Below are 27948 nucleotides of genomic sequence, written 5' to 3'. Positions count from 1 at the left end.
TTGCAAGGTTTGGGGCAAGCAGGGTGAGCGTAGGCTGGGAATGTGGTCAGGACAGGCTTCCTGGAGGAGGTGGGCCTGGGCAGGGCAGAGTTTGGGCTGTGTGGGAGCCAGCTGCCATTATATGAGGTTTCTGAGTCCCCTTAGGTCCCTTCTTTGCCTGGCAAACTCCCACACATCACCACCTTCAGCACTCTGTCGAGGAGTCGCCTCCTCTGGGAAGCCTTCCCGGATCCCCACTCATTGTGCTCCCGCAGGCCCACAGCCCCCTTCAGAATGTCCAAAACACTGCTCGGGAGTCCCACTGCTGTCAGTGATGGGGGTCATTGATAGAGGATCAAGCTGGTTAGGTCTGGATTTGTCTGCAATGTGGAGGGTCGATTCTGGGGAGCTGGCTGGGAGACAGCAGGCAGACAGGAGCTGCGGGGGGCAGGTGGGCGAGGCTGAGGGTGTGTCACAGCCGTGGCATCGGCGATGGAGATGAGTCAGGTTTCCTCGATGGGTAGGAGGCAGAGATTCAGGCTCGAGTATCGAGATGGATGTGGAGGGTGAGAGAGGAACCAAAGTTGGCTTTGAAATTCAGGGTCTCCCCAACGCATTCCTGCCAGCTCGTGTTTCTACTTGTGTTTGCTGCTTCCTCAGACACCAGCACGAAGGCGCAGCTTCCTGAGAAGTTGCAGCCAGAACAGGTATGCTGCTGGCTCCATTCCGAGCTTTGTCCTGCCGGTCGGCCGTGCTCTGTGGTTACTGGAGGCCTTGTCTCCGCAGGCGGCCCTGGCAGAAAGCTCCCGCCTGAAGGAGCAGCTGACCATGCTGCAGCTGAAGACAGATCTGCTGGTCAGCATCTTCGGCCAGGAGAGAGCCACAGCTCTCCTGGAGCAGGTGGCAGGTTCCGTGAGGGACAGAGACCTGCTACATAACAGCCTTCTGCAGAGGAAAAGCAAACTGCAGGTGAGCATCTCGGGCGTCTGCTCAGGACTCGAGCCTGTCCACAGGGCTGGGGCCACCCCTCCAGGTGGGCGCCCTGTGTTCTGATCTCAGCCCCACCCTTTGCCTCGCTTGCTCCTTGTGTGTAAACTGGGTGGGATGCTTGCGTGATCCCTCCACCTGGTTCTCTGGCCACCTGTCTGCCTCCCAACCCTGCCCCAAGCCCCCTCTCTGCACTGCAGTCAAACTGCAGCAAGCCTAGTCTTCTGCGAGAGCTGGGGGAGAGTCAAGTAAGAAAATGCAGACAAAAGCACGTGTAAACTTTCCACCACGATAGAGCTGGACTAACAGTGACACATTGCTAAATGACTACACGAAGTCAAAGACGTGGCATGGCATGGCATGTTGTGGGCAGCTTACTGTTTTATGTAACAAATATCTGCTGAGCATCCAATGACGGTGACAGTAATAGCTGTGATCTGTGGGGCACTGCCTGTGAGCCAGCTTTGGATCCTTGGTCTTATCTACTCCAAGTAAGAACACTACGAGGGAGGTGCTTTTACTCTCCCTGTCTTACACATGAGGAAACTAAGGCAGAGTGGTCAAGTGAGTGGCTCATGGCCTATGGGTGGCAAAGCCAGGACTTAGCACACGAGCTCAGCTCCTGGGCACCGTTGCCGCCATCAGCAGGGCCTGGTACGGTTCTAGTTGCTGGGGGCATGAACAAAGGAAGCCAAGGTCTTTGCCCTCAAATGCTCGCAGCCTGGTGGTGAAGACAAATAAATGGGCAATTCCCAGGGGGCACCAAAGTGCTATTCTAGAGCAAGGGTTTGAGAACTGTTTCATAAAGGGCCAGATGGTGAAGGTTTTGGCGTTTGCAGGGCAGGCGGTCTCTGCTGTAGCTACTCACCTCTGCCGCTGTGGCGTGAAAGCAGCTGCAAATGAATGGGCATGGCTGTGTCCCAGCAAAACTTCATCCACAAAAACAGGCCTCTGGTGGGATTTGGTTGCTGGGTGGGGGGATGTAGCTTGCCAGTCCCTACTCTAGAGGGAGGTGGTCTAAGCATTATGTGAGGACACTCTGGTGACCCTAAGGAAAGGCAGCCAACCCCATCAGGTTCTACGAAGGCTTCCTGGCATGGGTGGTGCCTAAGTGAGTATGAGCTGGCCGAGACCAAGAGCAGCCTGGGTGCAAGGTGCCCGTGAGGAAAGCTTTTAACGTGCGTGCTTCCGGGTCTGGGTCTCTGCAGAGCCTGCTCGCTCAGCACAAAGACTTTGGAGCTGCTTTTGAGCCCCTGCAGAGAAAGCTCTTGGACCTCCAAGTCAGGGTCCACGCTGAGAATGGGCTGCAGCGGGACCTTCCTGGAAAACAGGCCCAGCTCTCGAGGTTGCAGGTAAGGGGTCTGCGGGGCCCGCGTCTCCCCCGCCCAGGTGCTCAGCTGCACCTAAGAGTAGTCCCCTTCCTTTAGCAGTAACCAGCAAAGCAGCAGCTGGCTTGAGCCAGAGATTTAGACCCTTCCTTGAGATCTGAACTTTCATCTCAACAGAATCTTTGCTTATGTATCTGATGGTTCCTGGCCTCCAGTTACTGATTCTTGAGCCTAAAAAAATGATAAACTCTTTGTTTACTCCTCAGTTCCGAAGGCTAACACTGGCATTTGTTTTTAAAATTGCTTTGCGATTAGGTATTCCTGATGAGTCCAGAGACTTTCAGTTAAACAAACCAATTTGGGGATTAAGAATAAATGTTTTAAAAACACATGTGGATTGTAAGGCTGATCACTGAAAATTGTTGGCTGGATAAGGGACTTGCAGGTTTTTAAAATGCATGTGGTACACATTTATCTTTTTAAAACTCAAGCATGGCTCACACATAAATTGAGTGTTCTTGGGATGACATGAAAGATGCTGAATTTGGGGCAGCTAAAATTGGGATGTGCTTCCTCATAACAAGAGGGAACCATCAAGTACAAGTCCAGATGTGAGTAGTCTGTCCCCGAGATGCCGTCTGGTCTGCAGCAGGGTTTATTTTCATCATGTCCTAGGATATTTTTGTCTGTTTTTTAAAATCTCTCCAGCCCTGAGAGTGGGCCCGTCAGACCAGCCATATGCATGGTGCGGGGGGGCCCTGCCCTCCTCGGGCAGTCTCCCCCCACCCCAGGCTCTCCCACCCAGGACCCCACCCTGATCAGCGCCCCCATTTCTTTCTCCTCTGCAGGCGCTGCAGGAAGAGGGGCTGGACCTGGGGGCACAGATGGAGGCTCTGAAGCCTCTCGCCCAGGAGAATCCCAACCACCAGCACAGAATGGACCAGCTCTCCTCTGACTACCGGGCCCTGCAGAGGGCTCTGGAGGTGAGGGGCCACGGAAGGGCAGAGACCTGGCCCCTGGGATCCTGCACGCCTAGGGGCTTCCTCCCTCTTTCCTTCCTTCATTCCACCCCACCTTTTTTTCTTCCTTTCTCCCTTTTCTCCTTCCCTTCCTCTTTCATGCAACAGACTATTATTGAGCGCCTCCTGTATGCCAGGCAGTGTTCTAGGCCTGAGGGTGGAGGTAACGTGAGCAAGACAGCCAAGGCCCCTGCCCTGCTGGGGGCTATGCTCTAGGTGGGTAGGTGGACAATTAATCAGCAAACAGGTGAATGCACGGTTCCATATTGTGATAAGGGCTGTGAGGCAAAAGAATAGAACAGGCTGCTGAGATCCTCACGGCGCACAGGAGGCCCCAGCACTCTGCGCAGCGTGTTTGAGTCCCGGAGGCCACGGAGCTTCGTCTGCAGTGCCCCCTAGTGGCTGCCCGAGGGCTTCCTGGCGTTGGCACAGGACTGCGTCTCCCCCAGCGGTGGGAATGGAACTCCAGGCGCCTTCAGACTTGGCCTGAGGATAAGCTGGAATGTAGAGGCAGGCCTGGCTCTGACACTGATGCAGGTGAAGTCCTGGTTCTGCCTTTGCAACAAGCCCCGAGGAGCGCGGAGCCGGTCTCGGGCAGCTACACCGCGAGAAAGCCCAGTCCCAGGCAGCGTCTCCATCCCGACCCCGCGTGCCCTATTTTAATAACAAATATTCCCAACATCCTCGTTACGATTTTGAAATTCGTAGATATTGCAAGTTACCCACACAGGAAATAGAAAAGAGAAATAAAAGGAAAGTAATTACGATAAAATAGTGTCCTTCGGTACGTAGGTGCTCCCAGACGGCCACACTCTGACGTAGGCGGAGGTCAGAACACGCCCCTCTAGTAGCAGGCCAAGGCCAGCCTCCCACTGGTTTACATAATGGCTGCGTTCCTGGAGAAGTCAAGCATTTTTGTCAAAATTGCAGAAACCCCTTTGTGTTTGTGTGTTACCTACAGTGAGAGTCTAAGCTCAGGTTGTGATGAACAGGTTTTTTGTTTTTGTTTTTGTTTTTAACTGCCGTGGATGTTGGCAGGACATTAGAACACCCTGTGGGGTCTGTGCCGTTCTAATTCTGCATTGTGGGACTGTCCTCCCGAGGATGGGATGGGGGCACCCAGGCCTCTCACTGTATCCGCTAGCGTCACCCCCACCCCATCATTATTGCAGCAACCAAAACTCCCCCGAGTTTCCAGGAAACAGGCACCACCTATAGAGACCCATTGATCTAAGGTCTGGATGAATTCATTTAATTCCAGTTAATAAATTAGCAGCTGGTGGTCTCAAGGTTGAGGCAGGGGGAGTAGAGAGATAGGAAACACTGTTTTCACCCTTCCGGAGCCCACAGAAACCCACAGAAGCACAAAAGTCAGCCTAAATACCTACATGCAAATAAATGATGAGCAGATTAATCACTATAAGAAGCAGCATTCACCGAACATCACTGGGCGTTCCAAGACATTGTTCCCGTTCTGTCGTACCTCTTTATTTATTGTTTACATGCTTCTTTAAAAAGAAATTGCCCTTCTTCGATTATTCTGGTACTCAGTGCTTAAGTCTAATAAGTCCTAATACGTGAAGTGATCTGCGCGTCCCCCTGGGGGGGTGTGTCCCGTACTGGAGATCACAGCTCTGTGCAGCGGGGAGCCTTTGAAGGCGTTTGGTCTGATGTTGGTACACGGGGGGGCCAGGAGGCGACAGTGGTGTGAGAGCTCAGAGAAGTGGAGTTTTAGATAAGTTCTCAGGCCTTCATAAGGTCTGTTAAGGACAGGTGCAGCAACGTCCCCATGGGCCTGGCACTGGCCTGGCACGCGTGGTCTCAGCCAGTGTGGTGGGCTGCAGGAGGCAGGGCCTGCAGTGGCCAAACAGAGAGTCACGAGGACCTCATCCAGGCGGCACAGCAGGACGGGACCGTGGCCTGGGGTCTGACTAGGTGGGGGTGGGCCGAGAGGGGCCCAGGCCGGGTGGCCAGGAGGATGGAGAATGGCCAGCCCCTGGGCTCAGTGCCCACGCTTCCTGCAGACAGAGGAGAGCAAGGCCCCTGCCTCAGAGAGCTGAGCAACAGGTTGGCCCAGGAAAGGAGAAAAAACTGATAGCCTATTTTGACAAACTTTTTATTGAAGCATAACCATATACAGGAAAATGAGTAAGTGTGCAGCTCGATGAATTTTAAAAAAGTAAATGCAGGCCGGGCGTGGTGGCTCACGCCTGTAATCCTAGCACTCTGGGAGGCCGAGGCGGGTGGATCGCTCGAGGTCAGGAGTTCGAGACCAGCCTGAGCAAGAGCGAGACCCCGTCTCTACTAAAAATAGAAAGAAATTATATGGACAACTAAAATATATATATACAAAAAATTAGCCGGGCATGGTGGCGCATGCCTGTAGTCCCAGCTACTCGGGAGGCTGAGGCAGTAGGATCACTTAAGCCCAGGAGTTTGAGGTTGCTGTGAGCTAGACTGATGCCACGGCACTCACTCTAGCCCGGGCAACAAAGCGAGACTCTGTCTCAAAAAAAAAAAAAAAAGTAAATGCATCTGTTACCAGCACCCAGATAAAACCCAGAATGATAGCAGCCTCCCAGCATCCGGGTACCCCTGGGGCACTGCCCAGCCCACCATTACCGACCCTCAAGGGTCACCCTGACCCCAGGCTTGTCACAGCACAGAGTATGCCTGATTTCATCCTCCACTTAAATTGGATCGGACAGAATGTTTTCTTTTGTGTGCAGGTAAATTCATCCATAGTATTGCATGTGGTTATGGACTGATCCTTTTTGCTGCTGTAAAACATTTCATTGTGTGAATCGACCACCGTGTATTATTCACTCTACTCTTGATGGGCACGTGGGTAGTTTCCAGTTTGGGGTTATCACAAGTACCATCACGTGGGTGCCCTTTGGTGAGGATAGGTTCCCATTGGTGAGGATACGCCCAGGAGTGGCATGGCTGTGTCACGAGGTACATCCGTGTTCAGTTGTAGTAGATACCAATGGTTTCCGTAAGGAGTTGTGCCAATTCACATCAGTGGTGGACAAGAGACAAGAGTTCAGGTTTCCCCTACCCTCACCTAGACTTGGTAGTTTCCATGTAAGTAAAACAGGCTCAAGAGGCATTTTAAACCAGAGTTGATCTTCCAGGGGTGAATTCCTTGTGCCTTGTAGAAGGGGGGACCAGCGTCTTGCATTGCTGCCGGGTGGGGACCCCTGGGAGCCGGGCAGGTCTGGGGGTCCTTCAGGGTGGGGGTGGTGCCCAGGGTCTCTTCTCTGGCCAGCGCTCAGGGTGCCCTTGGCCCTCCGGGCTGTGCTGCAGGACCTCGTGGACAGGTGTCAGCAGGGCGTGCAGGAGCATTGCACCTTCAGCCACCAGCTGCTGGAGCTGCGACAGTGGATTGCTGCGGTCACGCAGAAGCTGGAGTCACACCGGGGGGACACGGGCCCATGGGATGTCGAGTCCCGAGAGGTCGAGGTGGAGGTAAGGTGGTGATTTCCTCACCTGCGTCCCCCAAAGCAGCCTCAACAGGCCAACATTTCCACACTGGGGGGCAGGACGGGGGCAGCGCGCAGAGACCTTCCGCAGCCTGAGACCTCACGGTGTGTCTGCGTGTCCTGTAGAGGCTGGCGGCCGAATTCCCGGAGAAGGAGGCCCAGCTGCCCCTCATTGAAGCACACGGCCGGCTGGTGATGAAGACGTCCTCCCCGGAGGGGGCTGCCGCGGTGCAGGAGGAGCTGAGGGAGCTGGCGGAGTCGTGGCGGGCCCTGCGGCTGCTGGAGGAAAGGCTGCTGAGGTGAGAGCCCCTCCCCACCCCAGAGAGCTCAGGGTGCTCGTGGAGCAGATGTCGGGGGCTTTGCTGTGTGCCTGGCGTGGCGCCAGGTGCCTGGGGCATCCCCACACTTTGGCCCAATTGGTGATTCTATCAGGGGCAAGAAAGGCCAGGAAATGTCCTTGGGTTGGGAGTTCTCCTCCAGCCTATTCCAGCTTCAGCCTCAGTTTCCCCATCTGTATCAATGGGCGTCCGCACCTTCATGGCAGGGTAATGTGGGTTTGAAGTCAGAAACTAGATGTGGCTATGCCTTGGGAACACTCTGACAGACCTGAAGTGGAGCACTGACTCGCCACCCTTGATCCCCCAATTCTATTCTCCCGTGGCCTGGTGGGTCCCCGTCACATCACTGCACTGATGGGGAGGAGTTTGTCTTCTCAGCCTCATCAGAAACTGGCAGCTGCAGAGGACGGAAGTGGATTCGGGGAAGAAAATGGTTTTCACCAACGACATCCCAAAGTCTGGGTTTCTCATCCACCCTACAGATCCTATTCCCAGGCATCGTCGCCAGGTGAGTCTGCCCAGTGGGCCTGCAGGAGAACGGGCAGGTCCCAGGGCCAGTGGGGGTGGGGGTCCCCAGCACAGCCCCTCCCTGCCCAGGGCCACATGCTCGGCTCTAAGGACCTGGCACATCCTGCCTCGCCCGAGCCTGCCCCTGCTGTGGCCCAGGGAACCCTTGCCCACTGCCCAGAGGGCGTCAGAGACCCCAGACGCTGCAGAGCCAGGCCACTGGGGAGGGACATAGATGTCCCTTGGCCAGACAGGTACTCACCTCTCTGAACCACTAGCAGCAGCCACTGCAGGGAGGAGGGCGCCAGGGCTAACTTCCTGCAGGCCCCAGGTTGGAAACTGAAATCGCACAAGATGGGTGTATTTTTGTCCCATCGCTGTATCTTGTAAAAAGAACTAACAACATTCTATCATTTGTCACTTCCCCCTACTGCCTTTTAAAAAATGGAGCCATGTTGAAAAGACAGTTATTCCTTGCCCTTCAAAAACAATATGCCAAATTATTCATACTCCCATTCATTCTTTCATTCACTCATCCAAAACATCCATATTGACTGTTAGTTTGTTCCAAGGACTGTGCTCAGAGCTGGGATACAGCTGTGAATGACACCTCCTGCCCTCAAAGAACTTAGACTCCAGCCCAGAGCTTTTCAGGCTGTGATGTGCACTTGGCCTTATATTAAAATGCACCTTGTGCATCAGTAGGTCTGGGGGGAACCCCAAGACTGATTCTGCATTTCTAACAAGCTCCCAGGACACGCCCATGCTGCTGGGCCCAGGAGCAAGGGAGTGGGGGGGGATCCACAGGCAGTTAAATAAGAGTTTACACAAAGCCTGGAGCAGTCAACAGATGGGGCCAGATGTTAGGGGAGCCTTCAGGGAGTGGTGGTGACATGAAATGTCAGCCGAATCCTCAAGGCAGAGTGGGAGTGAAGGAGAGATGGGGAGGGAGGCGTGTCCAGGCAGAGGGGACAGTGTGTGCACAGACCCAGAGGGCGCCAGCTTGAGGGGCTCTTGCTCACAGAACAGGGCAGGCAGCAGCACTGCAGGGAAAGCAGAGCCTGAGGCTCTCGGGCCACACTGGGGAGGTGTGAGAAGCCACCAAAGTGTATTAGCAAGGACTTAGCTGAACACACTTGCCCTTTAGACAGATCACTCTGACCATGGAGCCCAGAGGGGAATACACGTGGTAGAACGGTGACCACTGTATTTTCTATCAGGGGACCAGGGAGCGGAAAGTGAGCCATGCTCTTGGCTCCTAAATATGGTCACTTTGAGTAGAGATTCACCCCTCCTCCCCCAGCCTCTCCCGTCACCTTTTGGGCATCCTGTCCTCGTCCCTGCCCCACTACCTCAGATGGGATCCCCAGGACACATGGCCAGTGAGTGTTTTCTCCTCTGATGCTTTGGCCACGTGCCTTCCTGCAGGCAAACCTGCTCCAGGAGGACGAAGCCAGCCGTGAAGACTTCACCCAGCTCCTGAGGAACTTTGAGCAGTGGTTGCAGGCGGAAAATTCCAAGCTGGTTAGAATCATCGCAATGAGAGCTACCACAGCCAAGGACTTGAGGACCAGAGAAATGAAGCTGCAGGTCTGTTCCCAAGGAAATGTCTCTTGCCCACAGCGTTTGTACCTGCAGATGTGTCTGCCACCAGCGAGGTCTTCAAAAACAAGCAAACAAACAAAAAAAGGAGCACAGACATAGTTCATGATCTGTTCTCCCTTGTTTATAAATAATGGTTTTTAAACATTTTGGGTTCAAAGAGTTTAAAAGAACTTTTCCTGGCATTTATCCATCCCTTCAGCCCACTTCTGTATTTCCCTACGTGGAAACTATCACCACTAACAGCTTGATTCCCATATCAGTTAGCTATTGCTGTGTAACAAACCACCCCAATAGTCTGTGGTTTAAAACAGCAACTGTTTGTTTCACTCGTGATTCTGAAGCTTGGCGATTTAGGCTGAGCTCGGCTGGGTGCTGCCCCTGGGTTTAGTTGGGCTCCCCTGTCTGTCTGCTGTCAGTGGCAGGTCAGGGGGGCAGCTCTGCTTCTGGAGCAGCAGGCTGTTGGAGATGAGAATGACGTGGACCACACCTCTCTTGTCACCCTGTGGGACAGCCTGGACTTCACATAGCAGAGGCAGGGTCTAAGAGAGCAGCTGGGAGCAGGCAAGGCCTTTTGAGACCTAGGCTGGGAAAGGGCATAATATTAATTCCTCTGCATTCTGTGGGACAAAACCACCCCAGGTTCAAGGGGAGGGAAAATAGACTCCACCCCTTCATGGTGAGGGCAGGGACTGCAAAGTCATTTTGCAAAGCACATGGATGTGGCCAGGGGAAGGGGGATGGGGAAGTCATGGCCATTTTTGCAATCAAGCTACCATTTCTCTTCTTTCTTCTTCACTGCCACATCTAATTAGTCACCAGATCCTCCTTCATTCCACCTCCTGGATATTTTTTGTTTCAGTCCCTCTTACTACCATCGTCTTACTTTAGGCACTTACTGTTTTTGACTTTGTGGCAATATCCTCCCAGCTGGTCTCCCTTCTTCCCTTTGGGCCCAACTTCCAGGTTATAGCTCATTCTGCAGCCAGACTAACCCTTCAGAGTCACAGATACGACCTTGTCTTCCCCCTAATGAAAACCTTTCAGTGTAGGCTTTAAACCCCCGAGTTTATCACGCAAGGCCTTTCTCAACCAGGCCTTAGCCTACCTTTCTTTTTCCTTATTTTTCTGCTTTTTTACAATGATAGGTTAGAGTTTGGATTTCTTTTTATTTATCCTGCTTGGCATTCATTTGAACTCCTGAATCTGTGGTCTAGGACCTTTCTGGAAAATTCTTTAATATTATCTCTTAAAATATTGCCTATACCTTGCTCCCTTTCTCTCCCCCCCCCTTATGTGATGTCATTTAAACATGTTATTCCTTCTCACTGTGTACTTTATGTCTCTTACCCTCTCTTGTGTACTTTTCATCCTTTTGTGTTTTCATGTTGCATTTTGGATAGCTTTCTCTGGCCCATCTTCCAGTTTACTAATTCTCTCTTTAGCTGTGTCTCATTTGCTATTACACATGTCTATTGAGTTCTTAACTTTCGTTATTGTATTTGTCAGTTCTAGGACTTCTATGTGGTTCTTTTAATAATCTGCTCTATCATTTTTCATAGCTTCCAGATCATTGCTGAAATTAAGCTCGTCTTTTAAGTCTTTGAACATAGTAAACATAGCTGTTTTATAGAGTGTGTCTAATAATTCAAGTATCTCAAGGCATTTTAGAAATGTTTCTATTGTGTATTATTTCTGCCTGTTCTTGTTCTTGGTTTCTTGTGTGTAGCTGCTTTACTTATGTTCTGGACATTGTGTTTGACAAAATATGTGTGAGAGTAATTCGAAATGTAGGATAATCTCTTCCTCCAGAGAAGATTTTGTTTGCTACTGCCAGACAAGCACAAGCTTTATCATTTCTGGGACCGCTGAGTCCAATTTCAAGGCTTTAGGTTCCCTGGACCACTGAGCTGACTGGAGCTGGGCTGTAAGTCCACATAATGTACAGTTCACTTTTGGTTCACTCTATTCTGAGGGCAAAGGCTTTAGACATTTCAGCTACAGGGTGAATGGTTTTTCAGAATCTTGACCTCTGCAGGGCCCAGACTTTGACCTTCCACCTCCTTACCCCTGTTTGATAGCACAGATCTGTTTCACAGCTATTTCTTCCAAATTTGCAAATGTTGTAAGGGAAACAGCAGGCCTGACTTCTCTGGGATTCTCAATCTTTCCTGAGGTTTTGATTTGACGTGCTTCACTCTTTCGTTAACCTCTTAATGCCTTTAAAATGTTTTTAATATTTTGTCCTCAGTGAGAGGTTTGATCCCAATCATCTAGTTGACCCTTCCTGCCTACCCCTCCTCTCTCATGCTTGGCTCCCCGCTCTCGTTTCTCACCATTGCCACTTTCACTTCCCCATGTTAAACCCCTTTGCTCTTGTGCAGCACATATGCTAGTGGCTCTGAAAAGCTAAGCAAATTGCCCCATATTGCACAGCTAGTAGGATGGGGCAGAGCCAGGATCCAAAGCCAGGATTTAAACCTCGGCTCCTGGATTTAGAGCCCAGCTCCTACACCCACATCACGCAACCTCTCGGGAGTCCTGAGAATAAAAGGTGCCATCCTAGGGGAACACCGCACTGTATTTTGAAAGAAAGATCTGCCCATTCCAACACCACTCTGCCAGGCTCAAAAATACCAATGGAAAGACATGTTTAATGATGATAGCCTTTCTAACGATGCTGACTCTTATGTCAAGCCCTGGAGAACTCGATGCTAGAACGTCAGTGTTGGAGGAAACCACTGGAGGTCAGCAATCCAGCTGCCCCTTCCGTGAAAGAGGCCATTTTGTAGCATTCCAGACAGCACTTTGGGCCTTGGCTTGAATTTGCACAGATGGAAGCCTCACTTTGCCAGTTCTGACTGCCTCCTCCCCACGTGCCTCTCTGTCAAAGTTGACTGGGCCATCCTTACCGGCCAAGTGGGGCTGCCTGGGCCATTTGGAAGCTGTGCCATGATGCTGTCCTTTCCCCCCAGGAGCTGGAGGCTCGGGTACCAGAAGGTCAGCATCGCTTTGAGAACCTCCTTCGTCTTGGGCCAGCACGGGGGACCTCGGATCAGCTGGAAGATCTGCGCTACCGGTGGATGCTGTACAAGTCCAAGCTGAAGGACTCCAGCTCCCTGCTGGTAGGTGCTAAGGATGCACCGGTCTCAGACCCCAGGGAGGGGACCGTGGCTGGGCCCAGACTCACCTGGGGAGACAGACCTTCATCTATTCTGTGCACCCACAGACCAGGCACAGATTATGACTCAGAGAGAGGAGAGAAAGACTCCCGGGGCTTAGACAGTTGACTTGCATGATGTCATTTGGCCATTCAACCACCTTGTGGGGCTGGAGTCCCAGTGATCACAGCAGTAACCTCACAGTTAATGTGTAAGAAGCACTTGCTGCCTACCAAGCCAAGAGTTTTATGTGCATTATCCCATTCAACCTTATAGCTGCCCCCTGCTAGAGTAATGGTATCTCCACTCCAGTCTCCAGAGGGGAAGCTGAGACTCCAAGAAGCTGAGAAATTTGCCCAGGGCCACACTGCTAGTCGGAGGCAGAGCCAGCGTTAAAACACAGCCTCGTGTTGTAGGCGTGACGTGGGGAGCCCTGGGGTCCAGCCCCGCTTCACGAGCTTGCTTTGTGAGTCAGTAGAGCAAGCACTTTCCCCTTTTGGGCCCCCGTGTCTCCTTGCACAAAATAAAAATACTAATAATAGCTACACTAATGACAACAATTACCTTTATTAAATGGCTTGTCCTCATAGCAACCCTATGAAAGGGGTTATTATTCCCTGTGAACCGATAAGGAAAACTGAGCACAGAGGTTAAGTGTCCTAAGTCCCTAAGTCAAAGGAGGAGGATGAGATTGCCCCAAAGGCCCCAGGCTCCAAACTCTGGCGCTTGGGGCTTTCCTGGCCTGACGCAGCTGTGACGGCCACTAGGTGTCAGCCCAGGCCAAGCCAGGTGCGCCGTGGCCCCAGCCGCCAGGGCCAAGGCCGTCCCAGACAGGGTCCCAGCTGGGCCTGAAGTGCGTTAAAAAGCTCATTAAATCGAATCACCTGCTGGCTCAGGCTGTCCAGATGACCAGAAGTTTTAAAGAAACACTCCCCTGACAAAATGAATATTCCATTACAGGCTCTGTTGGGATTTAAGTTTCACTCACTTAACTTATTTTTTTCCCCCTTTTCCTCCCCTTCCCTAAAATAACAGACACAGAGTTCTCCAGGGGAGCCAACTGGATTCCAAAAGGTACAGTGTCTGCCATCTGCTCCACATGGCCGGGGCAGGGCGCCTGGAGGGGTGGTGGGCCTGTGACTCCAGGACGCCAGGGCGGGACTCATGGGCTCTCTGGAAGGTTCCAGGAGGACTGAGGAACGTTTATGGGGCATCGGCTCTGGGCTGCACTGTGCAGGGGCCCTGGGTCCTTGCTCCCAGGAAGCCCCAGGTCAGGGGGAGGTTGGCAGAGTGCCAAGCACACGGTGGGGAAGGGACTTGGAATTCATCATCCCAAAGCAGGGCACACTGGGAAGGGAACAAGGAAGCTGCTGATAACGATGCCGTGACAACAGGCATAAACCGGGACCGTCCCAGGGAATCCGGACTGTCCCAGGCAAACAGGGGTGTGTGGCCACCCCGGTGATGAAAGGGTATATGGGGCTCTGTAGGGGACACAGGAGGGAGAGGTGTGGTGCCTTGTGTGTTCTGCCAGGCAGGTGCCGCCAGGTAGCCCACGGAGCCTCTCTCAGGTGTTTGTAGCCTAAGCACCCACAACAGCAGCAGAGATAATAATAATTATAATAATAGTAGTGATTGTGGTTACTCTGGATACTACATATCAGCCATCCACTGGGTGTGCCCGGAACTGGGCGTCTCATTTAACGCTCCCGTTGACATCTCGACTGCAAGCACGAGGGCACAGAAAGGCTATGGTTGAAATGACTTGTTCAGCGAAGGCACCTGCGTGTCTCTGGCCTCTGACTACAAACCCACAGTTTTCTTTTTTTTTTTTTTTTTTTTGAGACAGAGTCTCTGTTGCCCAGGCTAGAGTGCCGTGGGTCAGCCTAGCTCACAGCAACCTCAAACTCCTGGGCTCAAGCGATCCTCTTGCCTCAGCCTCCCAAAAAGCTGGGACTACAGACATGTGCCACCATGCCCGGCTAATTTATATATACATATTTTTTTTAGTTGTTCATATAATTTCTTTCTATTTTATAGTAGAGGTGGGGTCTCACTCTTGCTCAGGCTGGTCTTGAACTCCTGAGCTCAAACGATCCAGCCACCTTGGCCTCCCAGAGTGCTAGGATTACAGGCGTGAGCCACCGAGGCTGGCCACAAGCCCATGTTTTGACCTTCCACACTGTGCCTTGGAGAAGGCTTCCCTGGGGCCTGGCGAGTCTTCACGTTTCTGGAAAAGCCAAATGTAAATTGACGCTCCCTGTGCCACTGCTTCCAAGGGAACAGGCTTGTTTTCCTGCCAAGCACTGGCCCCCAGTGACACGAGCTTCCAGCATGCTCTGCCCCAGGGTCTCCGAGTTCCTTGAGGTCTCTCAGTCCGTGGGATCTGTGTTTCCTAGGTGCTTTGCACACCAGGTTTTCTTCTTGGTCTCCAGCTGTGTCGTGTCTGGCATCTGCAGGGGAGTGGGTGACCTGTGGACTGGGCAAGGCAGTCGCAAGACCGAGGCCGTGCTCTGGGCCCAATGCCAGCCAGCTCTGTGGCCTTGGGAAGGTTGTTTTGCATCTTAGGGCTCACTTTCCCCATCTATAAAACAGGACTGTTAATGCCGGCTTTATTTACTCTGTGAACTAATTTTGAAGAGCATGTGAATTATTGTATGTGAAAGTAGAAGTGCTTCTATGGCTTAAGTCCTGGTCGCCCCCACCCCCACCCCAGTTTAGCATAACAAACAGCCTCCTCCCGGAATAGGGAAGGTCACCAGGAAAGGCAGGTAATCCACACAGCCCAGCCTGGTGGCTCCTGGTGGGAGATGGGGGACCCAGTACCAGGCGTCCAGATGGCCTCTAACTCCTTCACTCTAAGCCCCTCACTGGTTAAGAGCCCCCATCTATGCAGCCCCCAGGCCAGAGTCTATTTTGGAGCTAAGTCTGGGTCCGCTGGTGCCTGGCCATGGTGCCTAGCATATAGTAAGTGCTCACTAAAAGTTTCTGAGTAGTGACACTTGGCTGGCTGACACCAGCCCTCCTTCCTGCAGCCTGTAATTAATGGGTTACTGTGTGTCCACAGCCTTCGTGTGCATTTGCTGTCCCTCCCTTCCTTCCTCCCTCCCTCCCTCCTTCCCTCCCTCCTTCCTCCAGTATTTACGGAGTGCTGACTTTGGCCAAGCTCTGTCTTAGGCACTGGGACACATCAGTGAACAGAAGAGTAACGGCCTGCCCCCGTAGACTGTGCATCCTGGTTGGGTGGAGAGAGGGAACTCGGGAGAGAGCGTGAGTGTCCCGCTGGTGTTGCCCAGGCACAGTGGGAGTCTCTGGGTCAGAGAGCTCCAAAGGCCGGTCTTACAGGCCCGAGGTTTATCCTATCTGTAGCCAGCAGATGTTGGGTACAGTTTGGTAGGGTATACAAAGCAGAAAGGCTCTCAATCTGCGGTGCCCAACCCCCCGGGCTGTGGATGGGTACCGGTCAATGGCCTGTTAGGAAGGAGGTGAGCGGCGGGTGAGAGCGTGAAGCTTCATCTGTATCTATAGCTGCTCCCCATGACTGCATAAGCTCCACCTGCCCTCACCCCGACACCATCCGTGGAAAAATTGCTTTCCATGAACCTGGTCCCTGGTGCCAAAAAGGTTGGGGACCGCCGCCCTAAATGGCTAAACAATCTGCTTACTTGGGCTGTGCTTAAAACAATTGGATATGTAAAAATTTGACTTTCAGCTGGCTTTTGAGTGGGTCTGAACCTGCTGTGAAGGGAGCACCCTAGGGGCCAACACACAGAAACCATCTTTGCTCATAGGACAGCTTGTTAAAACATATATTGCTCCCCCTCCCCCCTCCCGAGTTTCTGACTGATTAGGGCCAAGGTGGCCCAGGAATCTGCATTTCTAAGAAGATCCCAGGTGATACCGGTGGCCCAGGGACCATACTTTGAGAACCACTGCTCGACACTGTGGATTTCAGTGCCGGCTCCACCATCAGTGTGTGCGACCTGTGGCAAGTCACTTAACCACCATCTTCCGCTGAGTAAAACGACGGTCCACGGAGCTAATGGTAGTAAAGTTTCTGTTGTAACAACTGGCACATAGTAGGTCCCCAAGTGCAAAGTAAACGAGGACCTGGGAGACCCCTGCAGTCTCCTGCTTCTCCTTCTGAGAGCAAAGGCAGCAATGATGCTTCTGCTGGGGGGAGATCCTCCCTTAGGTTTGGTCCTTGTGCTGTTTTTCGCTGCCTGGGCTGTGCGCGTGTGAGCATATGGCTACGTGTACGCGCGCACGTATGCACATCCGCACACAGGCCTGACAGGTAGAAATGGGTGCTGTCTTCCGAGCTTGTAATCTTGCCAACTTAAAAACATTCCATGTATTATTTTTAGTCCAAAGGGAAGGAAAAAAAAAAAAAACCTGCCCCGAAGCTAATTATTTATGAGCAGTTGGTTCTCTACACTTTTTTCGTCCCTCTGTGCCCCAAGTCATTGAAAGCTCCCGCCACGTCAATGGCTTCAGCTTGCTTGTTTGTATAAACAGAATAATTAAGATTTATTAAATTTGCAGCTGCCCACGCGCTTGCCAACGCCGTGCCACGGGTGTGTTTGCCTGCAGCACTCAGGCGCAGGAAATGTGATTGCTTTTCGAGCTCTATCGGCCCACGGCAGTGGTGCAGCCCCACCCGAGACAAACTCTTAGTTGGGGAGCAGATTGGCAAGTGCTTCTCTTTCCTGGGTAAACTAAGGCAATGCCTGTGTGCAGGAACGGAGAGCAGACGCCTCCCATCCGTTGCACATTGTGGGCTCCTGGGATGTGAACGCAGATGTTGAGTGACCTTGGAGTGGCATTTTATTTACTCAATCCTACTGCATGGGTTTTAAGACTCATAATTTTTCACATTTTCACGTCTCTGGAATTTGGGTGTCTTATTACAATCTAGGTCTTCCAGTGAGGATTTGGGTTTACTTCCCTCCACCGCCCACCTGAGATTTCTCTAAATTAAAATCTCTGCCTGTGGGTGGTGTTTTGGTTGGTTTCCTGCAGACCACACCGACTGTGTATACTCAGACCGCTGCCGTGGGGAGCTCCCGCCGGGGTTCAAATCCTCAGGGAAGAGTTTTTACTTCCCGCCCTTTCCCCAGTGCCCAGATAAGACCCCGAGTTTCCTTCTTCCCCTTTCTGTGAGTGAGTTCACTCCTCGTTTCCCCTCACACAGAAGGCGCCCCACATTTGTGTGGGTGCCCCAGTCGGGTGCTCCGTCTTACTTGCTGTTTTTTCGTTTCTTCGTGGTTTGTAAAATAATGATCTACTCTACAACCAGTGTCTTAGATTGGATGAAGTACTGTAATCCCAAATCTCGGGAAGCACTAGTGGGTTTTTCATGCTAGTTGATGACTTTGTCTCCCAACTATGATTGTTTAAAACCCCCCACTTGTGCCAGGCACTGTGCTGGTCACCCAGGTGCCTGGTCTTTAACACTCACAACTGCCCTCCCCATGTTTAGTGTTGCACATGCCTCTGGGCCCTTCTCCCGCATGCTGCTCACGGCCAGACTGGGTCGGGCAAAGGCCTCGTTGCTTGACTTTGTGCCCCTGCTGCTCTCTGTGCAACTCTGGGGGCAGGTCACCTCTGGAGACAGCCCAAGGCCTGGGCTTTGCCACGGCTGTGCTGTCTCTGATCTTTAAAACGGGAGAGGCAGGGACGGGCCTCAAACCGTGCACTGTGTCCTCACGGAGCCCTGTCTCTCCAGCCATCCACAGAGCCCAGGAGCAACTGGTCGTTGCTGATTTGTGAATGAGTTGGTGCTAAAACTCTGGACATGAGTTTTTGAGACTAGTCTTTGACTGCTGAAATCCAGAAAAGTGTTATCTCACTTGCTTTCCGTTTCCTTATCTCTCTGTCTCCAAGTCTGTGAAATCCCCCCCAGTGAGGTAACAGCTGCTACATCTTCGCTGAACCCAGTGACCACGCTGTGCCGTCACCGTGCTCGGCCTGGGCGGCACTGGGGCTCACGACTGTGTCCTCCTCTTCCAGCCGCCTCTGCCGGGTGCCTTCCTCTTTGTTTGATGGTTTTCCACTTATCCAAACCTGTGTTGATGAAACCCAGTGGTGAAGAAATGCCACTATTGAATCCGGGTCCTGGGAAACACCCCGAGCTTCAGAGGGGAGGTGGCATCACGTCCACACCCGGGGCCCCAGGCCAGAGGGGACCATCCCAGCAGAGCCTTTGGTTGTCGTAGTTGCTGCTTCTTGTGGGAAGTGCCACACAGGATGGTGGGAAGGGCCTGGGCTGTGGGGCGACACTGGGTAGCGGAGACTGTCCATGTGACTTTGGGCTGGTCGCCTCCCCATAGCCTCAGGTCCTTCCTCTGTAAGATGGGCACGGAAAAGCCCACCTCACAGAGCTGTCGAAGGGACTCAGGAAGCCCACGGGCGAGGGAAGAGCAGAGCTCAGGGCCTTTGGGGGCTGTGCGGCGAGTTCATTAACAAGTGGGGCCCCGACGTGCCACACGTCAGGAAGTGAGAGCAGCTCACAGAGGGCAGCAGGCGTCTCTGTGGTCACCTTGCGGGTGCTGCGGGAGGAGCAGACGGCCAGAGGCACGGGAGGGGAAGGGGCCTTGTTCAGTATTTCGTCAGCAGGTATCTACTGAGTGCTACAGCGGATACAGCAACGAACAAAACTGATGTGGACCCTGCCTCCGAGGAGTTAAGGGCAACACAGCCCTTAATCAGGGACCCAAAGGAAAGGTGTTGGGTGCCATGCCATTCGTGTAGTGGGGGCTTGGTTTTTTTTTTGTTTTTTTTTTTGCCTAGGGGCCAGGAAAGGTCTCCCTAAGGAAGCAACTCAATGTGAGGTGAGAATGATCAGCAGGATCTAGCCAGGTCAGTTGGAGAAAAGAGGGAAGTGAGCATTTCGGACAGAAGGGACAGCCTGTGCAAAGGCCCTGTGGCAAGAGGACGTAAGGGCCATTGAGGAGCGGAGAGATGGCATTTAGGAAGGGCGGTGCTTTCCTCTCCGGTGGGACTGAGGCAGGTGATGGTGCCTGATCCTGTCTCCCCAGTGGAGGGGAACATGTGCTGCTCGTGGGAGCTCCCGCCTGCCCCAGCACCCATCAGCGAGAGAAGGAAGGACACGTGAGCACCTGCCACGCGTGTTAGCACAGCACGCGTTGCCTCGTTTGTCCTTGTAACTTTGGTAGGCAGGTGTCATTCTCCCTCTCCCCCAACAGATAAAGGAACTGAAGCTCAGAAAGTCTAAGTGGCCTGGTGTAGGTCACACAGCCAGGAAGTGGCAGAGCCAGGGTTAGAACCCAGGACTCCAAACCTTTAACTTCCCCCCATATCCCAGTTCATCAGTGGTAGAGGATTAAGTCCCAGTTACTGTGACAAACTCATCTTGCCTGAGTTCCTCAGAACTCTGGAGTCTCAGGTTCATGGGAGACCTTGAAGGACTCTTGGTCAGAGCCTCTACCGAGCACTTAGTTCCTCTACACAGCGTCTCCTGTTCCCTCCTCACCGCCATGTGCTCATCAGCCCCCCACTTCCATACCCTCAAGGATGGGGAGCTTATCACTTCCTGAGGAAGCTCCTTCTCTCTTTGGATAGTTCTGTCTCAGTAGAAGACAGGTGGTACTTTCTGTAGGGAAACTGAGGCACAGAGGAACTCTTGGAACTGGGAAGAGCTGAGGTTGTCAATTTCTTTGTTAGCTTCTTAGAAGGTAGTTAGTTCATGTCTGTGTGTGTGTGTGTGTGTGTGTGTGTGTGTTTTCATGTTGTCTAAGCATTTGAGAACCATATTAAAATGTGCCTTTTATTTTAAAGAGCCTTTTAGAATTCAGGGCCCTCAGAGTGAAGACGTGAGCTCTGAGTGCACGGGCCCTGGGCAGGCGGCAGGAGTCCTTTGAAGAAGACCACCCTTGTCAGCGCTTGTAAATGCAAACATACTTTGGACCTTCGGGGATGTTTTCCCCAGAGGCTCATGGCCAAGGCACAACCCTTCACTTGAATAAGCAAAGTGTTAGCTCTGGGAGTGGAGGGGCAAACAGGAAAAGGACGCTTGTAAACAGACCCTCCATTGGGAGGCTGTTAATCACAAGTTTTTAGTTGTGTAAACCCAGGCTGGGTGGGCGTGCAGCACATCATCTTGCCCGCTTCTCCCTCTCCCTGGCGGAGTCAGATGGGTCAGGGGTTTGGCTGTACCCGGCCCAGCAGCTGAGGGAGCCACTTTCTCTGTGAACTCATGCTCATTCGGCTGCTTAAACACTTCATCACGTGCCACTCTTGAGGTCACTGCTGAAATAAATGCAGCCAAGAGTACTTTCCCGTTGTGTGGGCTGTGGGCAACCTCAGTGTCTAAGGCCTTTGGTGAGCGAAAACGTGTCAGGCTGGAAGCAGAAGGTCAAGTGTTATCTGGAGGAAATAGCTGGGGCAGGAGAGGAAATAAGATGACTCAGGTATGAGAGGCAGAGAGATGGAGTGTCCAGGTCAGAACCTCCCAGGAACACCTGCACTTAGCAATGTTTCTTCACCACGACGGTCACCACCACCACCGCCACCACCATCTCCATCTCCATCTCCATCTCCATCACCATCACCATCACTGTTACCACCACCACCACATCACCATCACCACCACCACCACCATCTCCATCTCCATCACCACCACATCACCACTGCCACCACCATCTCCATCTCCATCTCCATCACCATCACCATCACCACCACCATCACTGTTACCACCACCACCACATCACCACCGCCACCACCATCTCCATCTCCATCACCGTCACCACCACCGCCACATCACCACCACCACCATCTCCATCTCCATCACCACTACTATCACCATCGGCACCACCACCATCTCCATCTCCATCACCATCACCACCACCATCACTGTTACCACCACCACCACATCACCACCACCACCATCTCCATCTCCATCACCACTACTATCACCATCGCCACCACCACCATCTCCATCTCCATCTCCATCACCACCACCACCACCACCACCACCATCTCCATCACCACCACCATCACTGTTACCACCACCACCACCACCACCATCTCCATCACCACCACCATCACTGTTACCACCACCACCACCACCACCACCATCTCCATCTTCATCACCGCCACTATCACCATCGCTACCACCACCATCTCCATCTCCATCTCCATCACCACCAACACTATCACCACCAACACCACCACCGCCGCCACCATCTCCATCTCCATCACCATCACCACCACCATCACTGTTACCACCACCACCATATCACCACCACCACCACCACCACCACCATCTCCATCTCCATCTCCATCACCACCACCACCATCACCATCACCACCACCATCTCCATCTCCATCTCCATCACCACCACTACTGCCACCACCACCACAACCACCATCATCGTCTTCATCACCACCATCACCATTACTACTCACCTTCATCACCATCACCATCATCATCACCCTCACCATCACCACCACCATCTTCATCACCACCATTCTTATCACCAACACCATGATCATCATCACCATTATGAGCAGCACCATCAAGTGTTATTGCCATCTCTACCATCACCATGGCCATCGTCATTGGACTTTAGCTTTTGGTGCCCCAGAGGGTGAACCTTTGGTTCTTCAGGGAGCCAGCAGACATATTCTATAATAATAGTTTTAGTGCTATTACTACTAATAATATTAGTAGTAATACTAGTTAATAATATTAACTAATAGTACTAATAGTTACCAATAGTGCCGGTACTCTTGTTACAAATAGTTGCTAACAGTATAATGGTAGGAGCTGGTATACCTTTCAACTGAGGTGTAAATATACCTTTGCTGTGAGTCCTCCCCACAACCCAGCAAACAGGGATAGGTGTTTTATCTCTATTTGGCAGAGCAGGAAATAGATGCTCAAGGAGGTCATTGACTTGCCCAAGGTCACCTGTCTAGTGGGTGGCAGTCTGGATTGGAACCCCGTCTGCCAGGTTCCTACGAGCTGGCGCCTGTCCTACCATGCTGCACCTTGGCCGCGAGGCCTCGCTCTCCTGCACGACCAGCTCTTGACCTCGCGCTCCCTGGCAGGCAGATATCCGCGAAGCCGCAATCTGGCCAGCCCCTCCGGAATTTAGGAAATGCCTTTTGGCCACTTCCATGGACATTGTAGCAGAGAAATCCATTAGACACTCGGACTTGTGAGACTGACCTTTGGTGACACCAATAATGATAACGATGATTGATGATGATGAAGAGGAGAAAAAAGAAGGAGAAGGAAAAGGAGAGAGGGACGGGAAGTGGATGAGGAGGAAGAAGAGCAGGAGGAGGAGGAGGAGAAGGAAGCGATAATGACCCTGCACGGGGGTGACGATGATGGCAGCCATGTGGCGATGGTGGTGACGACGATTAGGATGGTGGTGCTATGAAGGAGGCATACCAATGCTAATACTGACAGCAGCTTTTGAGGACCTACTATGTGCCGGGCTCTGTCTCATTTGATCTTCACAGCTCTGTCAGATAGGTACCATTATTGCTCATATTTATAGACGAGAAATTTGAGGTTTAGAGAAGCCGAGTGACCACCTCCAGATTCAGAGCCCGCGCTCTGATACGCCGGGCAGGGATTTATGTAACAACTGGCAGAGCCCATCACTGTATATTTTTTTCCTTCCTTTCACACCTTGAATGGTTTGAGAAAACTGCAGAGATCTTTGTTTCTGGCAAAATTCACACTAGCCCCATTTCACAGATGAGAAAACCGAGACGTCACAAGTCAGTCCAGCACTGCCACTGCTCCTGGCATCTTCTCTGCCCCCTGCCCGCCTCAGGGTCCCTGCGCCCGCTCACACGTGCTCTGTTGGTTCCGCAGACTCGGTGGCGAGGTCTCGGCTCCCTGCTGCGGAAGGTGTGCTGTGTGGCGCTCCCGCTGCAGGTGCTGCTGCTGCTGTTCCTGCTGCTGCTGTTCCTGCTGCCCGTCGGGGACGAGGACCGCAGCTGCAGCCTGGCCAACAACCTCGCCCGCTCCTTCACGCTCATGCTGCGCCACGACGGCCCCCCGCCGACCTAGCCCGCCGGGGCGCACAGGTACCTTTCTTCTTCAGCCTTCCTCAGTCCCAGGGCTGCTCCTGAGGGCGCCCCCCGCCCAGGGAAACTGGAAACAGAGGCAGGCCCGAGACCGCAGAGCTGCATCAGTCCAAATACTGTGTCAGTGTTCCCAGAACAAACTTTTTATACAGTGTTGTCTTAGTCTGTTTACTGAATGTGTACTATGTGTGACTAAGGAATAATGTACAGAATTTTATATACTCTGTACGTAAATGTTCAGTATGTATCATTTCATATGCGAGGTCTATTTGTAGTTGGGAAAATTCCTAGCCGTGTGCGTCTCCAGTGGAATTTTGTGGTGGTGTTGACTTGGCCTGCGGTCAGCCCTGGAAAGCAAGAACAATAACATCACTTTTATGACAGTTTCTTATCCAGAAATCAACCCCAGAACTCAGATGTGAGTGAAAAGGCCTCTGAGCTGCCAATGTAGAAGAACAGCACAGACCTCACTCAGAGCCCAGTGACTTTTGCTTTACGCACAATGAGAACAGATGTGCTTGTCTAGTTGTTAAAACCACAAAGATTAGATGCTGTGGATTTGAAGTAGAAATGACAATGACCAGCGGCAGGCACAGAGATGGCAGTAAAAAGTGACAAATGACAGAGTGGTATCAACGGAAGAAAATAAGAATTACAAAGAGCAGATCCGGAATTATAAAAGCACAGCCGAATGAAGGCATTGAGTGCAGGAGCCCCTGACCCCCACCACTCAGGAGCCTCTGATCACACGGACCAGTGATGAATGTCCACGGTCAGGACGCTGCGTCTTCAGGAAGTGGTTAATCATGCCCTCGGTGTTTTGTTCAGGGAGAAAGGGAAGGAGCTAGACTTAATTTTTCAGATTTCCGTGCAGAATGGTGAAACATGCTCTGTGTGCAGAGCCCACCTGACAGGGCCAGGGAAAGACGTGTTTCTTTTGTTGCTCTTGGACCGAGTGTTCATCGTCCAGAACTCAGGCTGGAGGGCGGAAGGGAAGCACCTGCCAGGCCAGGGGCCGAGGACCGAGGGTCCAAGACCGAGATCAGCCTTGGCGCTCAGCCTGTCGGAAGGGCTCTCCCTCCCCTTCCCAGAGGCTCTCTGGGGACAGGCAAGTCCACTGGCCCAGGAACGTCCCACAAGCATCCCCCATGGGACCAGGGCCCAGGCCACCCAAACCAGGCTCTCTCCTGCCAGGTCTGGGCAAGCTGGGCTCCACGTGCCGCCGGGAAAGGGCCGAGGCAACTCCCTGTTGGGCTCTGGGGCTGGACACACGTCCCTTCCTCCCCAGGGATGTGTGGGTGGGCTCCTGAGTGCTTTTCGACTGGATCATGTTTTCCCTAAATCAACACTAAATTTTCCTTTTTTAAAAAATACTTAGTGCCCACTCTTTACAAATGGATTTTGTCTGTTGAACTGCAAATATGATCTCAGAAGGGGATTTCCTCGGGCCTTACAGGGGACTTTGGAGTCATAAAGTGTTATGGGCCCAAAAAGGCCCCATACAGAGGGAAACTGAGGCCCTTCGTGGGTCCTGACCCCCAGCACGTTGCTCTCTCATACACCCTGACCCCTCCCTCCCTTGCCTCAGGTCCAGGTGAGCTGTCCCCACGGGGACCAGGCCCCGCAAGCAGGACCGGCTGGACGCTCACGGGCAGGAAACCAGGGCTGGCGAGGGGAGCGCTGGGCGCTGACTCAGCACTGTCCTCCAGGTGTTTGGGAACCGCAAGGCCCATTCTCTGCGGGTGGCACTTTCCTGGAAACCAAGGGTTGGATGAGCCAAGACCTCAGGCCCAGGGGGCCAAGCCCAGGTGCCCACTGAATCGATTGGTCCAGCCCTGGAAGCCAGAGCTGTGACAGGGACTTTGAAAGTTTCCATGTCTACTCTCCCACTTCACAGGCGAGAAGGCTGAGGCCCAGAGAGGGGAAGTAACTTTCCCATGGCCACACAGCGAGAGGCAGCAAGGCCAGAGCCAACTGGTCGCCACGGCCCTCAGGCCACACCCTGCTCTCGGTGCCACAGTGGCCCTGTGTTGGCAACTTCAAAATGAAAAGCTGACCGTGTGCCTGCAACCGTGCCACGCACTGGGGAGGGAGAGCCCGCACATGCAGGATGGCGGGTGGGAATGTCTATATATGTGTATATTTTAAACTTTGATAATGATCCCATAAAGTCTGCTTATTTGCATATAACTGTTTTTTTAAAGAAAGAGAATTGATATTTTCATTATTTTCATATAAACACAGTTATAAGATGATATCACTGCCCATTTACTGGTGCTTTCAGATGCAAGCTCTTTCGCTTAAAGCGGGTGCAGGCAATTACTCTTCTAATGACTTCACTTTCTAGCCTCTTTAACAACAGCTGCGGAGAGCTTTCGGGTTCCGCTCGAGAAAGGCATCGCTGTGGGACCTACGCGTGTGTGTGTGTCTTGTTCCTCTGTCCCCAGAGTGAGAGGGGTCTTAGAGTTGGATCATGGCCCAACCCAGTGTGTGTGTGTGTGTGTGTGTGTGTGTGTGAGAGAGAGAGAGAGAGAGACAGAGGGAGAGACAGGGGAAAGTGACAGACAGAGACAGAGAGAGACAGAGACAGGGAGGAGAAGGAGGAGAAGGGGGTGGAGAGAAGGGGAGGAAGGGGAGGAGAGAGGAACACCAGTGGGTAAGATGGATGCATCGGCCGCCTCCCCTACCTGTCCCCCCTCCCCTGCCCTTTTCCTCTTAGTCTGTTCTCTGAGTGCGCAAGACACAGGCAGGATCTAGAGGGTGTTTATGAACAAAAGCTGGGAGTGGGTGGGATGGCAGGTATGGGCAGCAGATGAAGCCAGGAGACCCCCAAAGGTGCCCAGTGGGGGTGCAGAGGGAAGACGATGATGGAGACAGGAACATGCTCCGTCTGGTGCTCGCGGTGCCCCGCCCCACGGTGGGCACCTTGCAGCTATGTTTTACAGAATTCCCACCATGGTCCCCCAGGGCTCGCTGTTGCTTTACCCCACGTTTGAGATGAGAAAGCTGAGGCTAAAAGACATAGAGACACTTGCTCAAGTAAAAGTTGAACCCAAGTTTGACCCCAAAGCCACGTGGGGAGGAGGGGGCTTTAGGCTGGTCCTCCAGGTGGCGGTCGCTGCAGCCTCTGGGAATGGATTCAGCGGACAAGCGGGCAGAACTCTCTGCCCACCACTGGGCTGGGACATGGCCAGAGCTGACCCTTCCACACGTTTCCCCGAGGGTGGCTCTCAGCACTGAGGAGCGTCACGATCATCTTCACACCACTCAGGGGAGCAGGACTTTCTGCCCACCTGGGAGAGGAGCCCCTCTTCTGAGTGATGTAACTGCAGCCCCAGCGCCCAACGCAAGGTAGGAACTTCAGCTGAGGCTTGTTGAATTGCACTGCAAACCCAGAGGCAAGTGTGCTTCCTGACATACCACTCCCTTCTTGGGTGCAGAGGAAGTGGGTCCTGGACGTCGTGACCCGATTCTCCCTCTCAGGCCCCGTTTGCCTCGGCAGCTGCTAGGGTTCCCGGCAGGGACCAGGGGGCCAAACGTGCTTGTCCCTGGGCAGCTCCAGGGGAAGGACGCTGGGGACCCTCCGCAGCCTGGGGGACAAGGAGCATGACAGGCGGAGGGCAGATAAAGGCCTGAAGGTGGGCAGTCTGTGCCACCCAGGGCCCCTGGTGGGTTGCTGCTGGCGAACTGGGAGCAGGGGGGTCAGCCTTGCTGGGGGAGGGCGCAGGGTGCCCCGTCAGGGAGCGAGGTGTTGTGCTGGAGCCGGAGCCTGACGGGAGGCCGAGCGGCTTCGCAGGAGCGCTGGGGACCTGCACTTGGGGCTGGTCTGCTGGATGGGCCAGGCGGGGAGGGGACAGGGGAGCCAAAGGCCAGAGACCACGTCAGCTTAACACACTGAACTGTGTGCTTGAAAGGGGTTGAGATGCTAAATCTTATGTGCATTTTACCAGAATTTGAGCGAGAGGTGGGGAGAGAGACGGGGACGGAGCACGAGCATGCCGGGCTGGGCCTCCCAGGTCCCCAACTTTCCTCCGAGGACAAGACCCAGTGGCAAAGCCGTCACTGACCAAAGACAACATGAAAAAAATGAGAAACGCCTTGAGTTTTTCCTCTATGTAGGATTTATTCTCTGAGAGCATGTCCTTCCTACGTTACGTGGGAAATGAGGGCTGGGTAGGGGCGGCTGTGCCTTCTTTTTAGGTTTATATTCTGTTCTCTGAGCCCTCGTTGGACAAAATTAAAAGTTGCCCCACGTACAGTGTTCTTTCTGCAAAAACACGAAACCCTGAAGTTTGGGAGCCCTGCTAGAGAGGGCGGGGGGAAGGTTGCTCGGTGCCGGATTCCCGGAGGGAGATAAGAGAAACAGGAAGAGGGACACGTCTGGGAATCTGTGCAAATAGGCCGGGGAGAGGTCAAAAGCCTGCCGGCCGTGGTCTCTAAAGAAAAAACCAGAAGCCCACTGGCCCTGCCTG

At 52.9% G+C, this 27948-nt stretch overlaps 1 protein-coding gene across 5 annotated transcripts in view; it reads left to right on the top strand.

Moving 5' to 3' along the window:
- SYNE3 (spectrin repeat containing nuclear envelope family member 3) overlaps positions 1-27223 on the top strand; it is an 85530-nt gene extending 58307 nt beyond the window's left edge. For 3 of the 5 annotated variants that reach the window (XM_069489423.1, XM_069489442.1, XM_069489434.1), the window contains exons 9-18: positions 766-948; positions 2175-2318; positions 3143-3277; positions 6623-6784; positions 6925-7097; positions 7515-7644; positions 9072-9233; positions 12221-12370; positions 13442-13480; positions 23262-27223. In XM_069489423.1, coding sequence (XP_069345524.1) covers positions 766-948; positions 2175-2318; positions 3143-3277; positions 6623-6784; positions 6925-7097; positions 7515-7644; positions 9072-9233; positions 12221-12370; positions 13442-13480; positions 23262-23459 — 1476 coding nt within the window. In that variant the 3' untranslated portion in view covers positions 23460-27223. Of the gene's footprint in view, positions 1-765; positions 949-2174; positions 2698-3142; positions 3278-6622; positions 6785-6924; positions 7098-7514; positions 7645-9071; positions 9234-12220; positions 12371-13441; positions 13481-23261 lie in introns of those variants that run through there. The other 2 variants (XM_069489452.1, XM_069489462.1) reach the window with 2 other exon arrangements.
- Positions 27224-27948: the final 725 nt, after the last annotated feature.

The sequence above is a fragment of the Eulemur rufifrons genome, chromosome 2 (genome assembly GCF_041146395.1).
Source record: "Eulemur rufifrons isolate Redbay chromosome 2, OSU_ERuf_1, whole genome shotgun sequence".
Classification (NCBI taxonomy): domain Eukaryota; kingdom Metazoa; phylum Chordata; class Mammalia; order Primates; family Lemuridae; genus Eulemur; species Eulemur rufifrons.
This window is presented reverse-complemented; position numbering and strand designations above follow the sequence as displayed.